General features: G+C 42.8%; 1 protein-coding gene across 11 annotated transcripts in view; it reads left to right on the top strand.

Annotated features, from left to right (window-relative positions):
* The window catches only part of Septin6 (septin 6), a 76,595-nt gene that overhangs the window by 6,108 nt on the left and 58,399 nt on the right, over window positions 1–12,088 (top strand). For all 11 annotated transcript variants that reach the window (XM_087600820.1, XM_087600818.1, XM_087600815.1 and 8 more), the window contains 1 exon segment: window positions 10,727–10,841. In XM_087600820.1, coding sequence (XP_087456946.1) covers window positions 10,727–10,841 — 115 coding nt within the window.

The raw sequence follows: 12,088 nt of genomic DNA, 5'->3' as shown, positions 1-12,088 counted from the left end.
ACTGGAGTCAGGAGAGACCCAGAGAAGGAGAAAAAAGTAGAGGAGAGAGATGAGAGTTGGAGCACAGACCTGGGTACCATTGGTTGTCTTGGTTGACTTCTGCTGGCCAGAGCTATTGTAGTGAGCCCACGAGCTTCCAGTTCATCTCTCTTCTCCTTTCTCACTCCTACCTGCATGGAGCCAGGAGCCTGATGGCCTGGAATTTTAGCAGCAGGAAGAAATACATCTGGTATTTAAGTCAGCTTTTCCGTCTGAGAGAACAGTCTGCCTAATGTTAGCATCACTCACTGCCACTAAATCATCACTGGATGACTGGGGACAAGTCACTTCCCCCCACTCCCAGTCTCCATTTCCCCCTTTGCAAAAGGAGCCCTTGGGTTAGGGGATCTTTAAGGGAGTCTCCGGCTCTCAAGTCCATATGTTTCTTGTTCTCCAAAGTCAATTCGGTTAGGTCCTTGCCTGCTTCTGCTTTTGCTTGAGGTAGCTGAACCAAGCCCCGCCCCTTCCCTCCTTCAGCCTTGAGCTGAGTGGGGAGAGCGTTTTTGGAGCAGGAACTTAGGCTTTTAGCTCAGCAGGGTCTCTGTAAGTGAACTAGAAACAACCATTTGAACATTGCCCTTCTGGGTAGGTATATATAGCTATTGACATTTTATAAAGATATATGACAACTGAATGTTTGTCTGTGGACTCTCGCTTCAAATGCACTAGGAGAGCTGGCTAGTTAGTAGAGTCCTTGCTGTGAGTCCTTTTGTAAATGAGAAGCCATGTTGGAATTTATCTTTGGTATTAAGATCAGTTGCATCTATCGGCTTTGCCAAAGAGATGCCTCCACCCTTGTTTAGAAAGATGGTTTCTCCTTTGTGTTCCTTGAGGTCCCCTAAACTGCTTTCCCACTGCAGCTTTGGAAAACCTTGTTTCTCCTTAGGATAGTCCCTAAATTTCTCTCCTAGCCCAAGATTTTACTTCTATAATTCCTATCATTTGATGTGTTGGGTGCATTGGTTTTTATCTTTTGGATCTCATTGGTCCTTTGTGGCTCTCAAGGCCGATCGGATTTCTCCTTCCTTTCACAACATTGAAGGTTGCAAACGGAGTTTTATCTGGACTTTTAACATGTTTCAGGACATAGTATTTGTCTTCTGGTTTACAGGACTATAATTATGTTGTACTGTTTAATAGTGAGTTGCATATTAAATGTGACAATAATTCACAATAAAGGAAAATAAGAATTTATTGTATTGTTAGTAAAAAAAAAAAAAAAACAAATGTCTCACATATAATAAAATTGCCCAGATGCTAAAGGCTGTACTTAACTCTTGCTGATTATCTGTGTGTGCGGCATTTTCTGGTTGAAGTTGAAGATTTATTTTTTCCTAAAATAGCTGAGGCCACTTTCCTGCCTAGGAATGTACCATCCGTCTTTATTCAAAACAAAACATTTTTCCAGAGTATAAAACTTAAGTATACCTATTCTAGAAAAGTTGGAAAACAGAAAGGCTACCCCCAAAGTGACCTGGTAACACTAGTTTTCTCTCCTCACTGGGCTGTGTATACAAAGTTTTTGTTGCCATTGTTTGCCTTGCTTTACATAACAGCTTTGGGCAATTATTTCATGCCATTATGCACTCTTAGAAAAATATCTTCATTTTTGCTTCGTAGTCCATCCTCTGTCATTGGGTGGATGGATTGGTTTCGAAAGACTTGGAGATTTGCAGTTTCTCAGTGGCAGAATGATGGTGGAGCGAGGGAAGGGGTGAAGGATTGGACCCACCACCAAGCAGTCAATGAGGCTGCTGCCCAGACCCACGGCTAAGCATTTGTCTTCCTCGCTAAGGTTTGAGTGCAAAAGACCAGAGGAGAAAGTTAAGGGAAAGTCAAAGTCTTAGGTAAACGCTTTCCTCCCCCCTGCCCCCCATTCCTTCAGGATGACTGGTGCTAACTTAGATACCTTGGGTATGAAAAGAGACAGGAAATTCTCTATTGACACAGGTGGACCCTGAGTTCCCAGAGGCCTCACTTAACAATGTGCTTTCTCTGTCAGGGCTGTTACAGGAGAGGCAGTAGGCAGTGGAGGACAGCAGTTCCTTATTGGATGTTTCTGGGACACTTGGCTTTCCAAAACCAAAACCAAACACAAACACTAACACAAACAAACAAAAAACCAAAAAGCAATGGGAGAAAGATACACAGCTGGGAGCACGGTACTTCGTTGTTCTTAATATGTACTATATGAATATTCAATTAAAAACTGAAGTCGGTGTGTCCTCAGGAGGAGTCAGAAGAGAAAAACAGTGTCTCTGCCTCTGATACAAAATGTGGTTATAACGTATTTCAAAACCGCAGGTGACTGCAGATGAGGAGCAAACAGGAAATGGAATTGGGCGGAGGGAAGTGGGGGCTCTCTCAGTTCCCAGGAGCATCTTTCATTTTCTTTAGCTGCTCTCAGGCTACATCCTAACTCATCACCCAGACTGCAAAGCTGAATGAGCGAAACCTTTCCTTCTCTTATTAAAAATATGTCAATTATACAGGTAACCATGTGAGTTCATCTGTGTTATAAAAGAATCAAACACTACAAAACCTGACAACACCTCTGATTAGGCCCCCGTTTCCATTTCCTGTCCTCTGAAGTAACTACCGGTATCTTTTGATTTGGTGTGTTTTCAAGCATCTGTCCTGGCTATTGGCATAGATTTATGTGCATATGCATCTATACCAGGCTTTTTGTACAAACATGTGCTCATTATGCATGTCGTTTTACAATTTCTGTTTTCCGTTTTATACCATGTCGTGGAGGTATTCACATCATTACGTATGGACCCACAGCATTTTCGTGGCAGGACTGTTCCAGAATATTCGTGTTCACAATTAATTTTCCGGTTGTCTAGCATTTAAGGAGTTTCTAGATTTTCATTTCTATCCAGGCTTTAATGTATTCCCTTGTACACGAATCGTTGTACAGCTGTGTGAGGCTCCACAGAACAGATTGTAAGGTGGTGCAGGGTTATGGTAGATTAACAATTTTGCTGATTTGCTGCCGTGAACATGGCGTCACCTGCTACTCGGGATAGCTAGGTACGGTTTTGGTGTCAGATGTGCTGGGCCAGGCTGCTAGTCACATCTCCTCTTCTGCACCTTGTAGTCAAGTGAACATTCAATTAACAGCAATCAGAGTAATTAGGAGCTCAATTAATTATACCACCTTAAGAAGGACTAAGGAGATAAGGCGTCAAAGGTGCTGTAAGAGAGAAGAAAAGACGCTTCCTGGGGTTATCCTGGGGTCAGTGTATATTTAGTGCAGTATTCTGTCTATAATTTGCATGCATGTATTTCATTTTGACCCATGATGATCTCGATGTAAGATTCATTAGAGCACGACAGATGCTCTCTGGGCAGAATTTTCTACATCAAGAACTGTACAAATATGTTTGGATGCTTTCTTATATATTTGGTTGTGAGCCTAGCCTTTAAAGGCTGAGCCATCTCTCCAGCCCGTTTGGATGCTTTCTTAAGCACAGAAATTGAGACAAAGTGTTGGAGCCTTCAAGCCAGTAAATAGCAAGAAAAGCACATGACCCAGGCTCTATGTCTCAAGTCCCCAAGTTCTCTAGTTAATTTAGGTAGAGTGGATACTGAGTAAAAGACACAAAAGAAATAGAGATTCCAAGTCATGGAGGATACTACTAAATGCAAACCTATAGTTATTTCTCTGTAATTCTTTTTTTTTTTTTTTTTTTTTTTTTTGCTTCAGATGGCGGGAAAGTATTGGTTCATCTTTTACTTCTGATTATTTCCCCCTCTTGGCAAACCCCCTTTATCTCCCCATTATTCCTGGGTGTTTCCTATATTCATTCTCTTGCTCCCTTACCCTTTCTACCTCCTAGAGAGCACATCCAATTTTATATCTCTCACCCCCAAAATGTGTGTCCCAATCTTTAATGCTCTCTGCACCTAAAGCCCCTCATTGCTAACTACTTATTGACTTTTTTCTCTTAACCTATCTCACCTTGAAATCAAATCTTATTTTCCCTGATGCATGTAAGGCTCTTACAAATCAAAGAGAAAAGACAAACATATATATTTTTAAGTGAGCAAAGTCATGACTAGATAATTTACGTCCATAATACCCATACACAGTTCAAATTCTTTAATGTGCAGCATCCCTAATAAAATTCAAATTAAAGACTGTGATACCATTTTCCAGTGAGTCAGTTCACAGTAGATAAGAGCCCATGAAACTCCATGGATACATAGGCACACACATAGTAGTGATGGAAACACACATTAGTATGGCCCTCTGTTAAGTGATGTATCTATCAATGTATAAAATCTGTGAACGTTTTGAGCTGCAAGATGGCTCGATGGGTAAAGGCACCTGAATGTATTGTCAGGCCTGATAACTTGAGTTTGGTCCCCAAGGCTCACATAGAAAGAAAGAACGAACTCTCACAGATTGTTTTATGATGTCTACATATGCACTGTGGCATGTATGCTGCCGTAAATACATACGTACATGCATACATACATAAATGTATGTATGTAAAAGAATACGTGGACCCTTTGGTTCAGTAGGCTTCAATTGTATGAAATAGAGACATTTGCAACCCTGCAAGAAGACTGTTGTCTGTTTGTTTCTGTAGAAAACTTGGAAATACTGACTAAATAAATATTCAACAGAAGATAAATTAAGAAAGGGTGGCAGATTCCTGCATGGAAATGGATATGGCCAGTAAACATAATGATTTGGGTTTTTTCATACCGCCCTTGCCGAGGATCTGCACTTGCTTCTAACACCCACATCAGGTGACTTACAACCGCTATAGCTCCAGTTCCAAGGGACTCAGTGCCTTCTCTTGTCTTTGCGGGTACCTGATGTGCACATACCTATATTCAGATGCATGCAAGTGCACATCTTGGAAAATAAAAGAGACCTTTAAAAAGACGCTGTTCTGGGGTTGGGGATTTAGCTCAGTGGTAGAGCGCTTGCCTAGAAAGCACAAGGCCCTGGGTTTGGTCCTCAGCTCCGGGGGGGTGGGGGAGAGAAAGAAAAAAAAAGATATTGTTCTAATGCCAGGGTGGGGAGGCAGGAGAGAGTGGGTGGGGGAGCACCCTCATGGAGGCAGGGGTGGGGGATGGGATGGAGGATTTCTGGAGGGGAAACCGGAAAGGGGATAGATCACATTTGAAATGTAAATAGAATGCCAGCAGCAAACCACTGAACTGAGAATAGGACCCCCGTTGAAGGAATCAGAGAAAGAACTGGAAGAGCTTGAAGGGGCTCGAGACCCCATATGTACAACAATGCCAAGCAACCAGAGCTTCCAGGGACTAAGCCACTATCTAAAGACTATACATGGACTGACCCTGGACTCTGACCTCATAGGTAGCAATGAATATCCTAGTAAGAGCACCAGTGGAAGGGGAAGCCCTGGGTCCTGCTAAGACTGAACCCCCAGTGAACTAGACTGGTGGGGGGAGGGCGGCAATGGGGGGAGGGTTGGGAGGGGAACACCCATAAGGAAGGGGAGGGGGGAGGGGGATGTTTGCCCGGATACCGGGAAAGGGAATAACACTCGAAATGTATATAAGAAATACTCAAGTTAATAAAAAAAAAATAAAAAAAAATGATGTTGACTTAAAAAAAAAGAAATGTAAATAAAGAAAATATCCAATAAAAGAAAATAAAAAAATAACACGAAAAAAAAGACACTGTTCCAAAGAAATGATTTAGAAGTATACTTAATTACTCAGGAAAATATCTGTATTAGGTGTCAGGGTATTAAGTCAGAGTGTGGAAAAAAACAGATTAAAGCATCCCTATTTTTTTTCCTTGTTTTTTTTTTTCCAGAGCTGAGGACCAAACCCAGGGCCTTGCACTTGCTAGGCAAGCGCTCTACCACTGAGCTAAATCCTCAACCCTATCCCTATTTTGTTAAATAAAGATGTACTGACTGGCAGGAAATACATAGACAAGTTGATCCTCTTGGGAGAATGAAAACATGCTAGGTGGTTTTTATTTTCTTCCTTATAATTTCTGTTTTCTAATAATTTCTGCTGGGTGCGATAGGACTGGCCTCATCTGGGCGCTGCGAAGTAGAAACAGAAAGATCAACATTTTAAGGGCATTCTTTGCAATAACTTGAGTTTGGGACAAATGTGGGCTACATAAGACTCTTGCTCAAAATGAAAATTTACCAAACACCTACCGTGTGCCCATCGTTATCCCCCCACAGCCCCACAGCAGGAGGAAGAGTCCCACAGCAATGGGCTTGGGAGATTTGAGGTGTTTTGAGCAAGGAGTACCATGAAACATGTAATATTTAAATATATTTATTTTTAGATTTGTTTTATATGATGTATGTATACATACAATATGCATGTTTGGTGCCCTCAGAGGCCAATATAAGTCAATAGTTCCCTAAAACTATTAAGAATAGGTGTGAGCCACCATGTTCAGTGTTGGGAACTAAACCTCTGTAGGAATAGCAAGTCCTCTTAACCGCGGAGCCGTTTCTCCAACCACACATGCAGGAGTTGAAAAATTCATTTGACCTACAGAGTAATTCAGTGGATGAAAGAATAAGAAAGTAGGGGCAGGATACGTCTCCAGTAGTGTTGAAGTGACAAAGTGACAGACATGTGCACACTTTTGAGAAAAAAAAATGCTGGTTAAAGTCAGCTAGCCTGATTTGAGACTCTAAAGGGGAGGACCTGGGTTGGGAGCATAGCTTAGCCATAGAAGTTGGAAGTAGCGTGAGGATTAGAGTTATGCATTGCCATGTCCCAGTTATGTGGTGCTGGGGATTGAACCCAGGGCTTTGTGCATGTTAGGCAAATGCTCTCCCAACAGAAGTACATCCTAGGCTCTATATTTGGCGATTCTTTCACAGTGGGGTGAGGTTTTAAGGTAAGGAGCTCTTCCTACTGCCTGCTATCTTTAATTTGAGAATTCCTTGGACTTTGAAGCACTTGAAGTTTCATAGTGCTGAATTTGGAGACAGGAAGAGATGATAAAATATGGCTCAGGAAACCTCAACTCTGAGTCTGTCCCAGTTTTGAGGCCTGCTACGTAGGAGGCTCCCTGGAGAGAGCATATTGGCTCTGAAGTTTCTTCGGTGCTTTGCCGAAGGCTGAGAACCAACAGTGGTAAACGTCCAGCTTACTGTTTGCTTTAAGCCAGAAAAAAAAAATGGGAAATGGGGAAAGGGAAGTGGAAGGGGGTGAAGTGAGTATAGAACAAGGTGATGTGGATCCCTCCTGAAATTTGTCTTTGGGTGAACAAGGAAGGCATCTTCAACCTATCTCAGTGATGGCATATGGCCGTCTGTCAGGTGCGCTCTGCTGGGAGATTGTGCAGAGAGATGTCAGAGGGGAATGAATATACCAGATGGTAGTCAGCAGCACAAGCTCTTGGAGGATCCAATGGTACTGATGGGAGCAGGGACAACCTCCATACACACACAGACACACACACACACACTCACACACACACACATATACACACAACACATACACACAACACACACACAACACATACACATATAACACACACAACACACACATACACACAACACACACCACACACACACACCACACATATACACACAACACATACATACAACACACACACATACACACACAACACATATACACATAACACACAACACACACATATACACACAACACATACACACATAACACACACAACACACACACAACACACATATACACACAACACATACACACAACACACACACATACACACACAATACATACACACATAACACACACAACACACACATACACACACCACACACCACACACACAACACACATATACACACAACACACATATACACACAACACATACACACATAACACACACACATACACACACAACACATACACACATAACACACACACATATACACACAACACACACACACATACACACACAACACATACACACATAACACACACATACACACATACACACAACACACAACACACACACACCACACATATACACACAACACATACACACAACACACACACATACACACACAGCACATACACACACAAAACACACAACACATACATACAACACACACACATACACACACAACACATACACACATAACACACACATACACACATACACACACCACACACACACCACACATATACACACAACACATACACACAACACACACACATACACACACAGCACATACACACACAAAACACACAACACATACATACAACACACACACATACACACACAACACATACACACATAACACACACACATATACACACAACACACACACATACACACACAACACATACACACAACACACACATATACACACAACACATACACACATAACACACACAACACACATACACACAACACACAACACACACACACACCACACATATACACACAACACATACATACAACACACACACATACACACACAACACATATACACATAACACACAACACACACATATACACACAACACATACACACATAACACACACAACACACACACAACACACATATACACACAACACATACACACAACACACACACATACACACACAATACATACACACATAACACACACAACACACACACATACACACAACACACAACACACACACAACACACATATACACACAACACATACACACAACACACACACATACACACACAACACATACACACATAACACACACACATACACACACAACACATACACACATAACACACACACATACACACACATACACACAACACACAACACACAACACACACACAACACACATATACACACAACACATACAACACACACACATACACACGCAGCACATACACAAAACACACAACACACATACACACAACACACACACAACACACATATACACACAACACATACACACAACACACACACATACACACATAACACAACACACATACACACACAACACATACACACATAACACACACAACACACACACATACACACAACACACAACACACATATACACACAACACATACATACACAACACATACACACACCACACACACACACACACACACACACACACACACACACACACACACACACACGGTAAAGAGGCTGAGCGACTTCTCCGCCATCCTATCACATCCCCTTTGCTGTGACACCTAGTCTAACAGCAAGTCAGTCAGCATAGGAGTTGCCTGCTGGTACAGCCTGGGATGCTGGTATGGTCTCTCCTGGTGCAAACCATGGCCTTTTGGGTTGCTTTTGGCATCTTGGTGGTTATGGAAAGTTTCGTGCAGCCTCACCCCACAGAATCTCTGCCTATTTCCATAGCCCATCATTCTTGTGAAGCTTGTCTGCCTCCAGCTTCCATTCTCCACCCTTCTCCTGACACCCCACCCTCGGCTGTGACCATTGGCAGTGAGCATAGTTTATGAGTACATGCAGGCCCTTTTCATCCTTTCCCTTGCTTCCTTGGAAGTCTGCCTGAGCTTGAGACTCTCCTCATTTTATAAAACCATTAACTATAAGAAGCTTTGGCCCTCTGCTTTCCAGGGCTGGGAGTGGCTTGGCTGACCCCTGTGGAGTCAAGGGAACCAGAGGAAGGCTGGAGACAGCTCCTTCCAAGCTAGAGGGAGCTACAAGTGTTTGACTGCAGGGTGGGCCAGTTTTTAGGGTCCAAGGATAACCTCACAGTACAGCGATAAGGGCCGCTACTGTTTGAATGCTTTCCCCATGACAGGCAATATGCTATGAGTGTGAGGAGTGCTGTCCTATGGAGTCTGCACATTAACTCCTTACTTGTGGTTTTGTAATGGAAGACTGAGAGCTTAACTCGTTCAAGCTTGAACTGCACAAGTTGGCCTCTGACTCAGACCTGCCTGATTCAAAAGTCTGTACTTAAAACACTGCTTTTACATTTGTTTGTTTGTTCATCTGGTGTGGGGTGGTCGTGTAGGGGGAGCTGGTGTCTCATGAGTGTGGAGATCAGAGGACAACTTTCAGGACTTGATTCTCTCCTTCTATCATGTGAGTCCCAGGTTTTGAACTAAGGTTTTCAGGCTTGGCTGCAGGTACTTTTACGCTCTGAGCCATCTTGCCTGCCCGAACCTGTAAGCTTAACCTCTCTGCTGTGCCACCTTTGTAGGTCTCAAAGGTGTTCTACAGAGAAGGTTCACTGCCTTCTATGGACTAAGGACTTTGGAGCATTTATTGAACATACATACATATATATGGAATTATAGGTATTAATAAACAGATTGCAGTCCTCTTGTCACCTCTGAAACATATCCTGTTGTCTCCTGTGACAGATGTGAAAGAGAACTGAGTCTCAGAGATGCTCCCCAGCCTCTGAATGATTGATTTGAGATCTCATCCAAGTTTGGATGAGCAGGACCAACTGCCCACATAGTTTATTCTGTCTAGAACCACTGTGGTATTTATTACTGAACCTATTAAATGCTGTACCCAAGCATCCATGATTTTCAAGCTGATGGGCCATTTTGCTTTTCAGTGTATGTGTTGCAGGCTGGGGAGGAATGGCTGAGGAAAGAGATGAGACATTGGGCCTTTGTAGTTGTTACTTCCTGGCATAGGATAGAATGCGTGTGGATGTAGTATAGAGATCCAAATGGCTTTTAAGCACGTTTTCATTTTCTCCCCCTCCCTCCCTCCCTCCCTCTTCAAATTAGGGCGAAGACTGTCGAACTGTCCCCCTGGCTGGACATGTGGGGTTTGACAGCTTGCCTGACCAGCTGGTGAATAAGTCAGTCAGCCAGGGCTTCTGCTTCAACATCCTGTGCGTGGGTGAGTATTTCCAAGGCAGGAAATTCTATTACAGGATATAGATCCTTAATGGCTAGATGTGGCTTTGCAGGTAATTAGGTTAAATAATGTGTCATCATCCCCATCTACTTGCAGGCTTGCTCCCCCAACCTCTCTTCTTCTCTTATCCCTTTGTTTATTTTTGTAAGCGTCCAGCTGCAATTACTTCTTTTCCCCTCTACCCAGACCATACCTTGGGGAAAAACAGAGCTTTGTGAAACTCAATGGAAAAATCTGTTAAAGGAGGCTGGCCGGCTCCGTTACTGCTGTCAGCTTCTTTTTGTGTGCAGAAGATGAGAACCAGGACAGAACTGGGAGTTGTGGGTATCTGGCTGAGTCTCTCTAGTTCGTCTAAGCTTGCTTGATGCAGTTGGAGCTTAAGTGTAGTAATCACAGAGCTGCATGCAAAGATCTTTTATTTCCCAGCCTCTATCTGTGCCTAGGCTTTATTTTGTTTTGTTTTACGACAAGAGTCTCATTATGTGACCTAGGCTGGCATGGAACTCAACAAGTCACCCAGGCTAGCCTCTAATTCTCAGTCCTCTTACTTTAGTCTCTGAAGCTCTGGGATTTTCCTTATGCACCGCCATACCTATGTGGGGAGACATAATGATTTGAGGCCACTTGGTGTGCTAATCATAGTACAAGAAGAGTTCGATAATATTTCTGAAGGGAATGAATAGGTTAAGTCCACAGGAGGCACCCACTATGCCTCTCAACAGTTTCTCACACAAGTGGTTTTGGACCCCAGTCTGCAAAGTAAAGTTCAGAGATAGTAGTCTCATCCTCATGGGGAAGACAATTGAGGAGAACAGGAGATTTACCTGAGGCAACATGGAAAAATAGCAGAGCCAAAATACACCAGAGATGCAGGCCTGACTGACCTCTTCTTCTTCTCTTTGTCTCCAACCACTGCCAGCAGTGTCCCTTGAGACCATGAAAGTACTTTCGAAACCAATGAGTACCATCAAACAAGCATGGACAATGGCACCTTGTCATTCTTTAAGAATGGGTTTTGGAACCTTAAAAATCCCAAATTTACAAACATAGTGGTAACTTATAATTTTCATTCCACAGCGCCAGAACATAGACCTGCAGATTTTCAGTGACCTGCTTCCAAGCCTTAATGGTTGCATAAATACCATAATAAAGCCAACTTTCACACTGGCTGGAACACTTACACACTGTTGCTAATTTCCTGTTCTTATTTTTGTATAGAGCATATGGAG

This window comes from Rattus norvegicus, chromosome X, assembly GCF_021556685.1.
Source record: "Rattus norvegicus strain SHRSP/BbbUtx chromosome X, alternate assembly SHRSP_T2T, whole genome shotgun sequence".
NCBI lineage: Eukaryota > Metazoa > Chordata > Mammalia > Rodentia > Muridae > Rattus > Rattus norvegicus.
Note: the sequence above shows the minus strand (reverse complement) of the source record. Positions and strands in the feature narration are given on the sequence as shown.